General features: G+C 37.6%; 1 protein-coding gene and 1 pseudogene across 5 annotated transcripts in view; both read left to right on the top strand.

Annotated features, from left to right (window-relative positions):
- The window catches only part of AHI1 (Abelson helper integration site 1), a 222,181-nt gene that overhangs the window by 133,102 nt on the left and 70,989 nt on the right, over window positions 1–18,090 (top strand). For all 5 annotated transcript variants that reach the window (XM_062186803.1, XM_062186804.1, XM_062186801.1 and 2 more), the window contains one exon: window positions 16,188–16,243. In XM_062186803.1, the coding sequence (XP_062042787.1) occupies window positions 16,188–16,243 (56 nt within the window). The remainder of the gene's footprint in view (window positions 1–16,187; window positions 16,244–18,090) is intronic.
- LOC133756370 (la-related protein 4-like) lies at window positions 10,745–11,892 on the top strand (annotated as a pseudogene).

Raw genomic sequence — 18,090 nt, 5'->3', positions numbered from 1 at the left:
CTTTTTGCATATTACACATTTTTTTTCATTCAATTGTTACACCTCTTTTCTATTGTTTCCTTTTGTTGCTCAAATTGTCCCCTAATTTGGCAAAGAATAACCCATTTATGCTTATCCTCATGCCCTTTAGTATGAACCAGTTAGCATCTGAGCACTTACTTATGATGTCATAGGCTCACCTAGTACTTTCTCTACCCCTGAGCTGGAATCAGTCATTTCTCCAGGAAGCTCTGGTACTATTAATTGATAATGGAATTTAAAACTAAAATCTGGGACTCAGATTGTTAATAGTGAATAGTTGCTTCTAGGACTTTTCAGTGAGCAGATCTGGGTTTGTATGATCCAATTTTTTTGGTTATGAATCCAATTTCTTTTTCAAAATGTCCATCTAATTATCCCAACACCCGGTATTTAAAAAAAAATCGCTTCCTCTTCATATACCAATATGTACATGGGTCTTTTTAAAAACATTTTCATTCATTCTGTTGATCTGTATCTACCCATCTGCCAGCACTGCATTGTTACTTTATGCATTATAATAATTATTTTAGTAGTGTTTATTTCAATTAGATTCTCTTGTTTTCTCAGGATTTTCTCTAATACTTGCATGTTACTATGTACAAATTTTAGACTCAACCTTGCCTAGTACTCTAAAAATAATCTTTCTTTTAAATGTTTTTTGATAATGTTTTATACATTTCTTATTGTATTTATTCACATATTTTATATTTTATACTGCCCTTATTAATGGAGTATTCTCTTCCATTATATATAACTTCTAGTTTGAATATGTAAAGGATACTGATTTATATATTAAATGTTATATCATGCTAAATTTCTGATTTATTAGTTCTATTACTGGTTATATTGACTTTAACATTGATTCGTTTAGGCTTCCTAATATAAAATTATATTTTCTGAGGAATATAGTTTTATTTATTTTCCAGTTCTTTTTTTCCCAAGATTTATTTTTATTTGAAAGGCAGAGTGACAGAGAGAAAGAGACAGACAAACAGAAAGAAATCTTGCATCTGCTGGTTCATTCCCCTAATGGCTGCAACAGCTGGGGCTAGACCAGACCAAAGTCAGGAGCCAAGAACTCCATCTGGATGATGGTGACCCAAGTAGTTGGGCCACCTTCTGCTGCTTTCCAAGACACATGAGCAAGGACCTGGACCAGAAGCGAAGCTGCCACTTCTCCAGAAGGCACTCACAGGGGATGCTGGTATTGCAGGCAGTGGCTTAACCTGCTGTGCCATAAGGCTAAATCCTTCTTTTCCAATTCTTAAGAAGGGGTTGCAGTCCCAATACAGACAAAGACCCCTACTTTCCACTTTATGGTTTTTTAAAAAATATTTATTTATTTATTTGAAAGGCAGAGTTACAGAGAGGCAGAGGCAGAGAGAAAGGGAAAGAGAGGTCTTCTATCCACTGGTTCATTCTCCAAATGGTCACAGCAGCCAGAGCTGGATCATTCCAGAGCTAGGAGCCAGGAACTTCTTCAGGTCTCCCACCTGAGTGTAGGGGCCCAAGGACTTAGACTATCTTCTGCTGCTTTCCCAGACCATAGCAGAGAGCTGGATTGGAAGTGGAGCAGCCAGAACTCAAACCGGTGCCCATATAGGATGCTGGCACTGCCGATGGCAGCTTTACCTGCTACACCACAGTGCCAGCCCCTGATTACCTATTTTTAAAAATTGATTATATAATGTTGAAGATTTTATGGTACTCCATCATCATGATTTTAAATGTTATATAGCCTTGGCAACTCATGACTAGAGCCTAGGGAGACTACTGACGCCATAAACAAGAGTGTCAAATTGTTAAATCAACAACAGGAGTCACTGTGTACTTATGTCTCATGTGGATCTGTCCTTAATGTGTTGTCCAATGTGAAGTGATGCTATAACTAGTGCTAAAATAGTATTTTTACACTTTGTGTTTCTGTGTGGGTGCAAACTGATGAAATCTTTACTTAGTACATATTGAATCGATCTTCTGTATATAAAGATAATTGAAAATGAAAAAAAAAAAAACCCACTGGTGTTAAATTGGAAATTGCATAGAAAATTAATCAATTTTTTAAAAATATCATGTAGGATCTCTGTCTTTAATGTGCTGTACACTGTTATTTAATGCTATAACTAGTACTCCAACAGTATTTTTTCACTTTGTGTTGCTATGTGGGGGCAAACTGTTGAAATCTTTACTTAATATATACTAAACTGATCTTCTGTATATAAAGAGAATTGAAAATAAATCTTGATGTGAATGGAAGGGGAGAGGGAGCGGGAAAGGTGAGGGTTGCAGGTGGGAGGGAAGTTATGGGGGGGAAGCCATTGTAATCCATAAGGTGTACTTTGGAAATTTATATTCATTAAATAAAAGTTTTAAAAAATTTTTATTAATAAGTAATATCAGATGATTTTAATAGATACTCTAAGATCCCTGCTTTCTAAAACTATATTCTACTGGAATATCATAAGTGTTGTTTAATTTTTTGTTTGGCCTGGGTAATTAATGTCTAGCCTCTCCCTATCCTGTATAGAGATGCACAGGAGACTTCAAAACTCACATAGGTTGTAAAGGTATATTGTTGCCTGAGACAGACAGCTCATATGAGGATGTTGTGCTAGGGAGAATGAAACCTGTCCTGCTCCTAGCATGGTGCTTTGTGGTTAGTGGAGAGCACATGACCATCTGGTGATGTGAGAGATTGCTGGGTATATGTTTTAGCTTCGGAAGTGGCATACATTCTTGCCTGTTTCTATTTTGCAGTAAATTGATTAGTCTTTGTTCTTTCTTCCTTTGATCATAGTCCTGAGTTGAAAGTTGGTAAAGTTTAGGGAAACTTTAAAATGTGATTCTGCTGTTCATGTTATGCAGATAAATGAGGTGAAATGTCATGATTTGGCAGTGTACAAAATATAATATGAAGAATGTCTCCTAAGAAGCATAAAATTTCTTGTGTTATCTTTTCTGGAGTGTGATACTATCTGGAAAATTCAGAAGATTTTTAAGTAATGCATTTCAGTTTTGTAGCAGGTATAGGAGCATTATCAAAGGAAGCAGTAAATTTACATATTTAAAAAGGGTCCCAGAACAGTAAGTAAAGCATTCTATTGACTGATGTGCACCCTGAACACTGCATTGTAGCTCATGAAAGACACAGGAGCACAGCACAGGAGAGTCCATTGATTCCAGTAATATTTGAGTAAATTCTTTAGAAGCTTGTGTTTTTCAGGCATTTGGGTTAGGCACGCTAGATGTAAAGATAATAAAAATCAGCCACAGGGGCTAAACAAATGTATAAAGGGGTCTGGAGGGTTAGTGGCTTCAGTGCTTGGGTTCTGGTCCTGGAATTGCTGCTCATTGGTTGTGTGACCTTGGGAATGTTACTTTCTAATTTGCTTTCCTTTTTTTAAAAACATTTAACATTTATGTATTTGTTTAATTGAAAGAGTTACAGAGAAAGAGGGAGAGAAAGATCTTCTATCAGCTGATTCTCTCTCTCTCTCACACACACACACACACACACACAAACACATACACGCACATGCACACATGCCCCATGCAAACAGCCAAGGCTGGGCCAGACACTTCCTCCATGTCTCCCACATGCCTGAGGGGCAGTAGGTGATGGATCAAGTACTTAGGTCCCTGACACCCATATGGAAGATATGCATGGAGTTCTAGGCTCCTGGCGTTAGCTTGATCCAGCACTGGCTGTTGTGGCCATTTTGAGAGTGAACCAGCAAATTGAAGATTGTGTGTGTGTGTGTATGTGTGTATCTATGTCTCTGTCATTCTGCCTTTCATATAAATAAATGGAAATACAGATAAATATTTATATTTCATATAAATAAATTTTAAAAACCCTGTTCAACTTACGCCCAATCTGCTGGGCCACAGGAGTAGACTCCTCAGTCTCATCACTTGCATGTTGCAGTGATCTCCCAGTGACCAAGACCTGAAAGCCACTTCCTCCAGAGTGTGGGCCCGGGGCAGGCCCTTGATGTACTGCAAACAGTTTGACAGAGTAGCCACTTTCCAAGGGCATTTATAGCTTCTGCTGGCTGAGAGCCCTCAGTGAACTCAGAAAACTCACTTTTCTGCCCATACCTTTGGAAGAAGCCTTCCTGCTCTGCGCAGGTTCTTCCTTGCTCAGTACCCGGTAGAACAAAGCCCTCCCACACCCACACGTAGCCACCACATCGTGGTAGTGAGATCCCAGAAAAACGTCCTCCTCTGATCCACTCTTCAGGGTTTGCCAGCCCTCTTGCTTTAGTCTTTGTAGCTCTCTAGAAAGAAACTAAACTCAATGATTTCAGATTTTAAAATCATTAGATAGAATGAAGATTAAGTGGAAGAATTATCACAACAGACTAAGTTGTGAGAGTTAAGACAAGATGAGCTGAAAACTAAGTTTTTTGTTTTATTTTGTTTTTAAGATTCATTAATTTATTTAAAAGAGTTACACAGAGAGGAGAGGCAGAGAGAGAGAGAGAGAGAGAAGTCTTCCATCTGATGGTTCACTCCCCAATTGGCCACAATAGCTGGAGCTGCGCCGATCTGAAGCCAGGAGCCAGGAGCTTCTTCCAGGTCTCCCATGTGGGTGCAGGGGTCAAGACCTGGGCCATCTTCCACTGCCCTCCCAGGCCATAGCACAGAGCTGGATCGGAAGAGGAGCAGCCGGGACTAGAACCAGCTCCCTTATGGGATGCTTGCGCTTCAGGCCAGGGCGTTAACCCGCTAAGCCACAGAGCCGGCCCCGAAAACTAAATTAATAGGCTAAAATTTTTCTGAGCAAAAGAATGGTAGGATTCTGCAGGCTGAAGGGCTTCTCAGGTTGCAGGAAAGATGTTGAGGAACAGTTTTTTTTTGTTTTTTGTTTTTCATGTAAATTGTTGAGCTCTACTTTAGTATAGAGTTGGTCTTCTGTGTATAAAGTTCATTGAAAATGGATCTTAGTGGAGATGGGAATGGGAATGAGAGGGGGAGGAGGGGTGTAAGTATGGATGGGAGGGCGGGTATGGTGGGAAGAATTACTATGTTCCTAAAGTTGTGCTTGAGAAATGCATGAAGTTTGTATTCCCTAAATAAAAGGTTTCTTTGGGAGGTGGGGAGAAGAGTACTCTTAAATAAAAAAATTATTATAAAAAAAGATGAATGATAAGGACACACTTATGCATAATCCTGGTGGAATTTCCAGTTTCCTAGGTAATGGGAAAATATTAAGTTTCTAAATGGTAGAAATAGGATCTTACTACGGAAAAGAAAATCAAGTGATTCACATCTGAAACACAAGAAGCTGGCTGGTGGTAGGATGACATATACAGACAACCAAGACAAAGGATTTCATATCCACAAATCTGTTATTTAACAAAGATATTGTACTTCTGTGCACAAAGGAAAGGAAGGCAAATTTGGATATACAAGGATTTAGAGAGTACTCTAAGCAAATGACAACTGAACTAAAACAGAAATCTCAAGACATAGGGGAAACATTGGACTTTCTATTAGACATATAGTAAAACATTGTTTTTTTTTTCTTTTTTTTTCTTTAAAGATTTATTTATTTATTTCAAAGTCAGAGCTAGAGAGAGAGAGATCTTCCATCTATTGGTTCACTCCACAGAAGACCACAACAGCCAGGGCTGGGCCAGGCCGTAGCCAGGAGCCAGGAGCTTCTTCTGGGTCTCCCATGCACGTACAGGGGCCCAAGCACTTGGGCCATCTTCCCCTGCTTGCCCAGGTGCATTAGCAGGGAGCTAGATTAGAAGTGGAGCAGCTAGGACATGAACCAGCATCAACAGGGATACCAGCACCACAGGTTGTGGTTTTACCTGCTACATCACAGCACCGGCCCCAAGGGAATTTTTTTCTATAGAATTTTTGTTTCATAGTTCATACTTAGTACTTCCTCCAAATTCCTGTGCATTTTGATGCATTTAAATTTAACTATAAATTTATATATACAAATAGAGGAATAAAGGCCTTTTGAAAGTTTAATCTTGGGGCCCGTATTGAGGCACAGTGGGTTATGCCATTGCTTGCCCATATCTCAATGCCAATTCAAATCTCAGCTGCTCTGCTTCTGAAACAGCTTCCTACTAATGTTGCCTAGGAAGGCAGCAAGTGATGGTCTGAGTGCTTGAGCACATGCCATTCCTGTAGGTGACCAAGATGAAATTCCTGGCTCCTAGCTTCAGCCTGGCCCAGATCTGGCTGTTGTAGCCATTTGGGTAGTGAACCACCAAATGGAAGGTTTCTCTTTCTTTGTGTCTGTGTGTGTGTGTGTCTCTCTGGCACTCTGTGTTTCAAACAATAAATAAATCTTTTTTAACAAATAAAAAATAAATAAAAATTTGATCATGGTCACAAGTGAGGAAGTATTGGTAAATGAAATATCTTGGCTGAAGGAGGTTCAACATTTTATTTGAATACATTGATAAATGTATTTGTTACTATTAGAATCAGGAAGGTAACCAATAGCAAAATTGAAATGTTAATAAAAATTGAAAGAAGAAAATCAAGATCAACAGGCAGAGAAAAAAAATGTATGTACCAAAATTGCCCACAAACAAGAAAAAATAAATAAATAAACATTAAATGGAGTTTTGCTTCAAGTTACTATATACAGGATTGGTAATGGTTATCTTTCTACTGTTGCTGAACAAAAAGGCCTCACATAAATTTTAAAAAGCTGTCAAGGAGATGTAAGCTCAAAGAAATCTAAATGAAAAATAAATAACAAAGAGAAATAAGTCTTGCTTTATAAAGGAGTAAAAACCAGCAGTCTCTTTAACATGTATGAGCATTTATCAACACAGAAACATGGGAGAGCTGAGGGATAAGCCTTCCCACAGGGAGTGTGATGCTGAGACAAGGAGAAAACAGCTGACCGTCTAGGGATCCCGTGGACTTCTAGCCTGATGGAGTGAAATCTGGAAGTCGGTCTTCGCTTCCCCTCCCTTCAGTCTTCCCCCACAGGACTTTCATAGTGTAAGCAGTGACATGGGATACTAGAGGAAAGGGGGACAAAGAAGGAGGGAGTTCCTATATCATCCAGCAACAAAAACCCCAAAGTTCTAGAAATAAAGAACTCATTTGGGGGATAGTTGAAACAGTAGACATCCTAATGTTAACTAAACAACTGCTCAGCCCCTACAGAGGCCAAGTCCTGATTGAACAAAGAGATCTACCCCTCCCCCTAGCTTTCTAAAAGAGGAAATGGTGAACCCTTTCTGGAGAAAGGTGTTTTCTGTTTCAGTCTCTCCTGATTATGTGTCTAGCAGCTCTGACTCTTCAATCAGAAATTATGAATCACGTATATTAGCAGAAATAGATAACCCATAATCAGGAAAAACAGTAGTCAATAAGAAGTAATAGGAAATGTGAGCAAAAATGAGTGAAAAGATAGAGAATTTCATCAGAGAAATAGAAGCTTTTAGGGAAACTAATGGAAATTCTAGATCTTGGAAGAGTATAATAGATGAAATGAAAATACGTTAAATAGACCTAACAGCAGATAAGCCAGATTGAAAGAAAGGATCGCTGAATTTAGGGGCAAGACAATAAAAATTTTATGTTATCCAAATTAAAGTACAAAGTGGAAGGGAAATATGGGAAAAGAAGAGTGTTACATCAGTGTCTACATGAAATAGACTAAACATCATTGAAATTTCAAAGGGAAAACAGAAAATGAGTTGAAAAATATTTGAAGAATTAATGGACTTGGAGTTTACTAATTTGAATAAAAGTCATTGACCTATAGACATTTAAAGCTTAGCAGACTATATATATATGTATACTATATATATATATATATATATATAAATGAAACACATCTAGGTACGTATTAACTAAACCAAAGAAAATGAAACATAAATAGAAAATTACAAATGCAGCCAGAGGAGAACATTTTTTACATTTAGGGGAATAACAAGAATGATGCCTGCCTTCTCATAAGTAAGAATAGATTGAAATCATTTTCTGAAGAAAATGACTGCGAACCTATATGGCAGTACTCAGCAAAACAACATAAATAAATGTCCACTTAAAACTAAGATTTGCACTATAAGATCCTCTATAGAGGGTGAAAAACTTTATTTTGCTTAGGGCCATTTGGATATTTATAACATCATTCATGGGCCATACAAAATTACCAACTGAAAAATTAGCCTGCTATAGACGTATTGAATTTTGACTTCTGCCTGTAGTTGCCTTGACATGGCCAGACCAAACAATTTTGCAGGCCTTGTATATACTGCCCACAGCCAGAAGTTCCCCACCCCTGGAAGGGAAATGATCTCCGGTGAAAACTTTGAATCTTCAGGAAAGAATAAAGAACACTAGAAAGTTTAAACATGTGGATACCTATGAAAGACTGACATTTAGACATTCTTTAGAAGACTATTGACTTTTTAAAGGAATTATACTGACAGTATATTCCTGCATATATGTTACATGTGGAAGTAAAATATAAAACAGAAGTAGTTAGAGTAGTAGGATAAATGAAACTGTACTATTTTAAGGTGCTTACATTGTTCTTGGAGTAGAAGTCCCTAATTCAAGATATAAAATAATAAATTAAGGATATATACTTTAATGTCTATACTATTAAAAAAATTAAAAAGTATAGCTACAAAGCCAGGCCAGAGCCAGGAGCCAAGAGCTTCTTCTGGGTCTCTCATGTAGGTGCAAGGGCCCAAGCACTTGGGCCATCTTCCACTGTTTGCCCTTGTGCATTAGCAGGGAGCTGGACTGAAATGGAACAGTAAATATATGTATAAGATTTATTGAAAGGCAGAGTTACAGAGAAAGGGAGAGACAGAGAGAGAGAGAGGTCTTCCATACACTGGTTTACTCCCCAAATGGCCATAACTGCCAGAGCTGGGCCAATCCAAAGCCTGGAGCCAGGATCTTCTTCTGAGTCTCCCAAGCAGGTGCAGGGGCACAAGCTCTAGGGCCATCTTCCGCTGCTTTCCAAGGTGCATTAAGAGGTACCTGGATCAGAAGTAGAGCAGCTGGGACTCAAACCTGTGCCCATATGGCTTTACCCACTACGCCATGGCACTGGCCCCATAGTAAATATATTTTATTCTTCCAAAATAGTACAGAAAGTGAGAAGAAAGGCACAAAAATACAATTTTTAAACACATCATATCAGTAACTACACTACATGTAAATAGTGTAAGCATTGAAAGGCAGGAATTGTCACACTGAAATATCTTAGCAGGTTGATTTTCTTTAAATTGATTTTTTTATTCACTTTTTTATTGATTGATTTACTCCACAAATGTTCTTTATTCTCAGGTTCATTTGGAGCTAATTTAATTTTTAGAATGTTCCATGATAACTTGGACATTTTAAGTACAGTATATTCCTGTACAATTAATATACTTAGTGAATATATTTATAATTTGGAATGTAAATATAATTGTCTTATTTTATGTTTCCCACAAAATATGCATGTTATTCATTAGGTTCTTTAAAGAAACAGAATGGATAGAATGTATCTATAGAGAGAGGGATTTACATTAAGGAATTGACTGACACCATTGTGGAGACTGGCAAATTCATAATCTGCAGGGTAGACCAGCAGCCTAAAGACCCAGAGACGAGTCGAACCTTGGAGCCAAAGTCAGTCTGTTAGAATCTGAGAATTCCCTCCCTTAGAGGTCTGACCTTTTCTTTAAGGCCTGCAGCTGATTGGATAAGGACTTCTTAAATTATGGAGGCCAATCCACTTTACTCAGAATCTGTTAACTGAAATGTTAATCCCATCCAAAATGCCTTTAAAGAAACATCTAGAACAATATTTGACCAAATATTTGGGTACTGTGGCCTAGGCAAGTTGGTAAATAAGATTAACCATTATATCAAGCTGTTTATTTTTTGAGCTGTCATTTATCATTATACCTTAATAAAAGTGAAAATGCGTTGTAAATTCAAATTTTTTAAAACTTTTATTTAATAAATATAAATTTCCAAAGTGCAACTTTTGAATTATAGCGGCTTTTCCCCCCCATAACCTCCCTCCCACCGGCAACCATCCCATCTCCCACTCCCTCTCCCATCCCATTCTTCATCACGATTCATTTTCAATTATCTTCATATACAGAAGATCAACTTAGTATATACTAAGTACAGATTTCAACGGACTGCACCCACAAAGACACAAAGTATAGAGTACTGTTTGAGTAGTACTTTTATCGTTAATTCGCAGAGTACAACACATTAAGGACAGAGGTCCTACATGGGGAGCAGGTACACAGTGACTCCCGTTGTTGATTTAACAATTGACACTCTTATTTATGACGTCAGTAATCACCGAGGCTCTTGTCATGAGCTGCCATGGCTATGGAAGCCTCTTGAGTTCACCAACTCAGATCTTGTTTAGACAAGGCCATATTCAAAGTAGAAGTCCTCTCCTGACTTCAGAGAAAGGAACCAGCTGCAGTACTGGAGCTCCCCTTTATGCTCCCAACACTTTAGGAAGCTCTAGGGGTCTATTGGGGTTAAGTGGCATGAAATTCCTGTTTCTGATAGCCAGGGACAGATAACATCTGAAGGAACTGGTTTAGGTCCTAATGCCCAAGAATGGTGAGAAAGTCTTTCTGGAAATCCTGGTGCCATTCCAGTAACTCATGGAATTGAAAGCTCGTAGCGTGAAACAGAACCACATCAGGGTCATGTCCTGAGAGCAGTACAGAGCTTTCAGAAGATACATGTAGGGAATATGAAGTAATGGATTCTTTATCTTGCAAAAACACAAGAAATAATACAAGCATTGAAAATCAGCTGAGGAAATTATTTTAGGACCAGCAGCTTCTAAAGAAGCTTTAATTCTGTTTCTCACACTACTCCCAGGGTAAAGGTAGATACGAAGATGAGATCCAGTTGTATGCATTATGTTGTGATTCTTAGAGAGATTCCTGAAACACCACCAGTAGAGGAAGTGAAAACTTTATTCAAAAATGAAAGCTACCCCAAAGTGATAACCTATGGCCTTGCACACAATAGTAACCTGTATATCATTTTACATTCAGACAGAGGTGCACAACAGGCTTTTAAATATTTAAGAGAAGTTAAAGCACTTTGGAGAAGCTAGTCATGAAAAGGATAAATGCCATCCATTTTTTGCTAAGAATAGTTATAAATGCATGGATTCTTGTATAAGAGCACTTCAAAAAGTTTATGGAGAAATTGAAAGATAAGTTTATTTTGACAAAAGGTTTTGAAATGCATGTGCATTTTTGTAATATGCATTTTTCATTAATGTTTTAAAGACTTGCTATATTTAATCAACACATTCAAACACAGTATACCTCACCAGTCTTTATGTAGCCTATATGTATTTCCTGCCAACAGCTCTCAGTTTCCTAATCTTGTACCTTACTTGAAACACCACTCCCTTTTCCATTGGTGGTTTTGTGAATGGCTTTAATTCACCAGAATCTCGCAAAACAAACATGGCTGCTGTGCATAGGGCTCAACCTTCCAAAAGAAATGAAGCCTTATTGTTTTGGTGAAGCCTTGTTTTAGGTCATCTAGTGTTCCAGAAGACTCAATGGAGGGCTCTTTGTCATTGGGGGATGATCCACTGAACAGATGTAGTTCGTGAGACTCCAACTGATGACACAACCTATAGTAGCAGGGCAACAGGAACAAACTTCCCTTCTAAAGGAGTCTCCCACTTTGCAGATGGTACAGAGTGGGGTTATGGTAGAAACAGGAGAACACTTCAAAGGCTAAAGATAACAAGAAGATGGCAGGATCCCAAGACTCCATCCTTCAACAGCTGAAGCAAAGGCTCCAGCAACGAAGTTTGATTTATTAACCTCAGATTTTCCCTCTTCAGCCAGAAGTTCATCAATAATACCATGAGCAGCAGTTAAGATGGCACTTGGGATGCCTGCATACCATAACAGAGTACCTGAGTTTGAGCGTCAGCTGTGCTCCAGATTCCAGCTTCCTGCTAATGCTAATGCAGGTTATGGCTGAAGTAATTGGGCCCCTAGCACCCATATGGGAGATCCAGATTGAGTTTCTGGCTCCTGAGCATTTCAGGAGTGAACTGGTGAATAGAAATCACTCTCACTCTTGCTCTCGCTCTCGCTCTCTCGCTCTCTCTTGCTCTCCCCAATACAATAAATATTTGCGACATGAACTCATTTTGGATAATAGGATATCTGCTGGTAAGTGTCTTACAGTGGCTAGTGTTGTGACACAACAGGTTAGGCTATACTGCCTGTGACACCAGCATCCTTTATCAGAGCACTAGTTTGAGTGAGTTGAATCATGAGCAGTAGGACCCAAAAGTTCATTTGTAGTGATTTTTAAAAACCATAGGGCTGTCGGTGTAGTTATTCATTTATATATGATTTGAGTGTGTGTGTGTGTGTGTAGGATCTGTGGCTGCCAATCAGCATGTTAATTCATTTGTTACTCTCTGTCCTTCACTGCCTACCTCCAAAAGCAAAATAACCAACCAGCCTCTGAATTGTATGTTTCTGACTGCTTTGATCAGTACAGTCCAGTCATAACCATTCTAAATTTATGAATTGAAATGTTTAATATTTTACTCTCCTGTTGACATTTTTAGAATTTTAGGTCCCAGAATGATAAGGCAGACCAACCCTAGAGTGATTTATTTGTGTTGGAATTAAAGAGAAAACATTGTAACTTACAGCGTTAAATAGTGTAGAAGGAAAAAAATTTTATTTTTAAATTATTTGAGAGGTAGAACAAGAGATACAATGAAAGTGATCTTTCATCCAGTAGTTTACTCCCCAAATAACCACAACAGCCAGGACTAGGCCAAGTCAAAACCAAGAGCCAAGACCTCCATCTGAGTTTCCCACATGGGCGGCAGAGACCCAAGTATTTGAGCCATCATCTGCTGCCTCGCAGGATTCATGTTAGTAGGGAGTTCGATAGGAAGCAGAGGCAGGTTTCAGCCTCAGGCCCTTTAATATAGACTGTGAGTGACCCAAGAGATGGCTTAACCTGCTGTGGCACAACACCTGCCCTGAAACTTTTTTCGGTATACAGGGCATTTATCACTTTGTTTCCCTCCCTTTCTCCAATAATATAGTTTGGAATTTATTGAAACCATCAGCAAGTCATTTTTGAGTTAAGGTGAAAAAAAAGATTGTTGAAAAAAATTAATGCATAACTTCTTGGTGAATAAACTTGTAGCTCTCATATTAAATACATGATAATTTTTAGAAAATGTCTAAAATGTTTTAAAGCCATGTTAAATTAACCTGTTTTAAGTCATGCCATATTCAGAGTTTTCTTTAAGATAGGAGTTTAATTTTTCATTTTAGGAATAAGTATAGTAAAAATTGTCCCTCACATTAGTGAGTTATAGGTACAAACAGAAGCTATAAATCGTGACTGCTGGAAAGCACCATTGTGACATAAACATTTTAGTAATATATTAAAATCAGTGTAAATAGAGGTTAAAATTGCATTACTGTGAAACTGTTGTTCCAACTCAGTTACTCTTTGGAGATTTATATTAGTGGGTAACTGATAAGAAAGAGCTTTAAAAGTACTGTACATTTTGCTACAAGCCAGAATTATTATTTCTTTGTAATTTATGGTTCAGCTTGACAATTGCTTTTGATTTGGTGGATTGATAACATGGTATAATTGATTTACACAATTTTAAACTATTCATTTCTGTACACTGCTTTTTTTTAATCATCTGCTAGGTGAAACATACAGCAAAACTACCTGTGTTGAAATTTGAGTTTTTAAAGAAAAAGTATTAATAATAATTGACTATATTTATGATAAAAATGATTATTTTGGTTTATTTAGATAATGCTGCAGCTAGAGAAAATGATAAACATTTAAAGTGTTAACACCCTCTGAATGCAGTGGACTTATAGTAAACACGTTGAAAAAATTTATAATTGGATAAAAATGTTAAATAGCAACTGGCCGCGGTCAGTTTGTATAGCAGTCAGAGCACAATAGTGAGTTAACACTGGTAAGATACTGCTAATTCCTGAGCCCCATGGTATAACCAGTCTCATTTGAAAACCAGCGTTGGGGCCGGCGCTGTGGTGTATAGGGTAAAGCCACCACCTGAGGCACTGGCATCCCATATGGGTGCCCATTTGAGTCCTGGCTGCTCCACTTCCAATCCAGCTCCCTGCTAGTGCACCTGGGAAAGCAGTGGAAGATGGCCCAAGTACTTGGGTCCCTGTACTCATGGAAAGAAGCTCCTGGTTCCTGTCTTCTGACTTCAGATCTGCCTAGCTCCAACTGGAGCAGCCATCTGGGGAGTGAACTGGCAGATGGAATATCTCTCCATCTCTCTCTCTCTCTCTCTAACTCTGCCTTGCAAGTAAATAAATAAATCTTAAAAGAAAAAAAGCCAGTATTCCATGTCCTAATATCAGTGATTGTAACTAAGAGGCTTGTGGGAGTACAAGGGCTAATAGGTAGAGAATTCTGTACTATTAAAATCTTATACAAGAATCTGCATCAATTGAATATTTTCCAACATTTAACTCTTTTTTAAAAAATTGTTTTAACACAAAGCCAGTGTTGCTCTATGAATACAAGTCCTTCCATCAAAATAGGCTGAATATTTTGTTATTCCATGGAAGACAAAACCTTGTTCATTTACTCTTTTATTTCTTTTTAACAACAACATCTGTTTTACTAGACTCCTGAAATCAGAACTCATAATTGATTAATCTTTTATCACTGAGTGCCAAGTAGCCATGTAGTAAATAGTAGTTGATTTAATGAAGTCCAGTGATTTATTTTTTTACTGGCTAACAGTATTTTTGTTTACAGACTTATTTATATGAAAGTCAGAATTAGAGATTTAGAGAGAGAGAGAGAGAGAGAGAGATCAATCTTCTATCTTCTGATTTACTTCCCAGATGGCTACAATGGCCAGGGCTGGGCCAGGCCAAAGCCAGGAATCAGGAACTTCATCTGTGTCTCCCACATGGGTAGTAGCAGCCCAAGTGCTTGGACCACCAACCTCTGCTGCTTTTCCCAGGCCATTAGCAGTGAGCTGGATTGGAAGAGGAGTGGCCAGGACATGATCTGGTGCCCCTACGGCATGCTGGCATCACAAGAGGCAGCTTTACCTGCTGCACCACAGTGCCGTCCCCTGAAAGAATTTTTAAATCAAGCCAAAACTACTTTTCTTTTTTTAAATCATGTTTCATGCTATGTTGTTCATTTTGAACATAATCTTAAAAAGTAAAAAGTGTTTATTTTGTGTTGATCTCAATCTCTTATTATACTTTAAGAAAAAATAGTTAAATGCTTCTAAAAGAGAGGAACTAAGATTTTTTTCAGCTGGGAATTTTGCTAATTGCTGTTAACAGTCTTTAGTGTTCTCATCTCAGGTCTGCCTGTGACAGCCTTTCATGTTATTTGAACAAACTATTCTAATATCCTATCTCATGTTAGTTTGCTGATGGATGATATTCCAAAGTCTACGAGCCCCATGACCGTGTTCACTTTTACCTTGAGCCAGACTTTGAAGGAGTATCTTTACAGATGAGATGCTGCGTATTGTATCTTTAAAGACTGTTTATTACAAATAAATGCATAGCAGACATTAGGAACAAAAAGGTAAATCCACAAATGGAGAAAGGATAGCTCTCAAGATCAGCCGTCTGTGTTACGTGCAAGGAGACTCCGAGTAACTTTCCTCCAGACACCCTGCAGTGACACAGAATGCGCCAGAGTGGGAAGTCAGATACTCAGAGAGAAATCCAAGTAGATGTATGTAGTCTTTTTAGAAAAGAAGGCAGCAGTGATGCCTTTCATAGCCTTTTGTGATATTTCTTAATAAAAATGTAATGGACTAAAGTCAGAAATGAAACTTTTTGTGCAAGAAAAGCAGTGGATATCAGGTAATGATACAATTTGTGAGCTAAAAGTGGGAGAAGGACACATATTACACTGTTGCTGGGCACCACTTAAATGGGAAAATTGACTTGGCTAACCTTGGGTTGGTGTTTTTGCTAAACTCACCATTTCTGACTGCAGAATTCATGATACAACTTTAAGGGATCCTGCAGAGTGAGGCTTCTTTCTCTTAAACTGTATGAGTCATGTCTCACTGACTTAAATGTCTTCCAAATAAAAACGAATAGGCATAATAACCAAATATCCACAACCTTTTCTTTCTACAGGGATTATCAGCGTAGAAAGAAGGCCTTGTAACCATCAGGTAGATACAGCACCAACGGTAAGGCCATTTATTTCTAAGTTGTTCAACTGATAAGAGCTAAAAAATTACACTGTTTACAGTGACATAAAATGCTGTAGTGGAAAGCTCTCACAGCCTTCCTTTGCCAGAAGTTATAGCCTTGCAAGAAAATTACCTCTGTGTTTTCTTATTAACAAAGAAAATTTTCTAATTTAGCCAAGACCTAGGAAAATAAGATGCTAATTTGTTTTATAGGACTTATGTATATGAATGTTTTTAACTTAATAATTTATAGTTTTGGTAATGTTTATGTGAATTTATATAAATTTTCAGTATATTGATTTATGCTCTTAAAAATGAATATTAGCCTGTATGCTAGCATTATTTAGGGTGAATGTTTTGGAATAGAGAAAAAAGTCCACTGTGCTTCATTTTTCTAGTAGGTTACTTTTCTTTATTATTATAGAAGTGAAATTTTTCCCATTTATCCCATTTCTGGTACTACCAGATAGCCAAAAGCACTTAACAATTATAGTATCTGTTTATCATATTTTTAAGATATTTTTAAGGAAAAGAAGTAGACTTTCCTTTTGGCCTTCGAATACATTTGTATGATATGTGTGTGTGTGTGTGTGCTGCTAGTTCCCACTGAAAGAATCAAAGTATAATCTAGAGTACATCTTAATTTTCCTGAAGCATAATCTTAGTTCTTATCTTTCCCTTCTGTACAATGCACCTTCCAAGTGCTTCATATGGTTCACCATTTCATGTTGTGAGAAAGATTTGATAACACTTTTTTAAGAAAATAAAGAGCAGGCCTTACAGTACAACAGATTGAGCCTCTGTTTGGGTTGTCCACTTCCCATGTCAGAGGGCCAGTTCAAGCGAGTCCTGATTATGCTGCTTCCAATGCAGCTTTCTGCTGGTGCATCCTTGAAGGGAGCAGATGGCACAAGCACTTGGGCCCCCGCTCTATGCAGGAGACCTCATGGAGCTCTAGGTTCCTGGCTTGAACCTGGCCCAGTTCTGTCTGTGTAAACATTTGGAGACTGAACCAGTAGAAGGAAGATATCTCTGTTACTCTCTTTCTCTGTCACTCTGCCTTTCAAGTAGATGAAAATAAAGGTTACCAAATAAAAAGAAAAGGAAGACAATATTAAACTTTTTAAATTTTATTAATGATTAATAATTGCCTCACTAGAAAATTGGATCCAGTTTCTACTTGTAGTAAGTTTACGTGATTGGTTTAAGATTTGGGGTAACTTAGTATGCATGTGGTGCTCCAGAAAAGACTAGTGTATGAAGAGTTAGTCATCAGCATAATTACAAAAAAGTATTTGTCACTAGTGTGTGTCTATGCTAAAAAGTAGGCAAAATATTATGTGATTTTTCTTCTTTAATTTTAAAAAATTAAAGATTAGCAATTAAGGAAAACTGTTTTAATGTATTTGAATAGTAAACTAAGTCATTGGATTATTTTACATAATTTTGAAATATGTTTTATTCCTATAGGCTCTCCTGTGGCACCTGTGTTTACATTTCTGTTTTGTTTGTACTTTCTGGAACTCAGAAAGTACAGCTTGGCAGCTTCCTTGTTCTACCCTCTAGGCTGATTGTAGATTCCTATGCTAATTAAATGATGAAATAATAGAACCTAATCCACATAAAATCATGAGAAAAAGTCATGTTAGTGTATATAATAGTGTTCTAATCTCAGAATGAATCCATGAATTAGGAATAAATCTTACGCATAATCATTTAGGTATTGCTCATCTTTTAATTATGCTTTTCCACTTGGATTGTGAAATGGTAGCTCCTAATGTATTAATAGCATTTCTACTGTGTACAGTCAGTAAGTTTTAATGAACTTGATGTATATCCACACT

This window comes from Lepus europaeus, chromosome 3, assembly GCF_033115175.1.
Source record: "Lepus europaeus isolate LE1 chromosome 3, mLepTim1.pri, whole genome shotgun sequence".
NCBI classification, from domain to species: domain Eukaryota; kingdom Metazoa; phylum Chordata; class Mammalia; order Lagomorpha; family Leporidae; genus Lepus; species Lepus europaeus.
The sequence above is the reverse complement of the archived record's forward strand: the minus strand, read 5'-3'. Positions and strand labels throughout refer to the sequence as shown.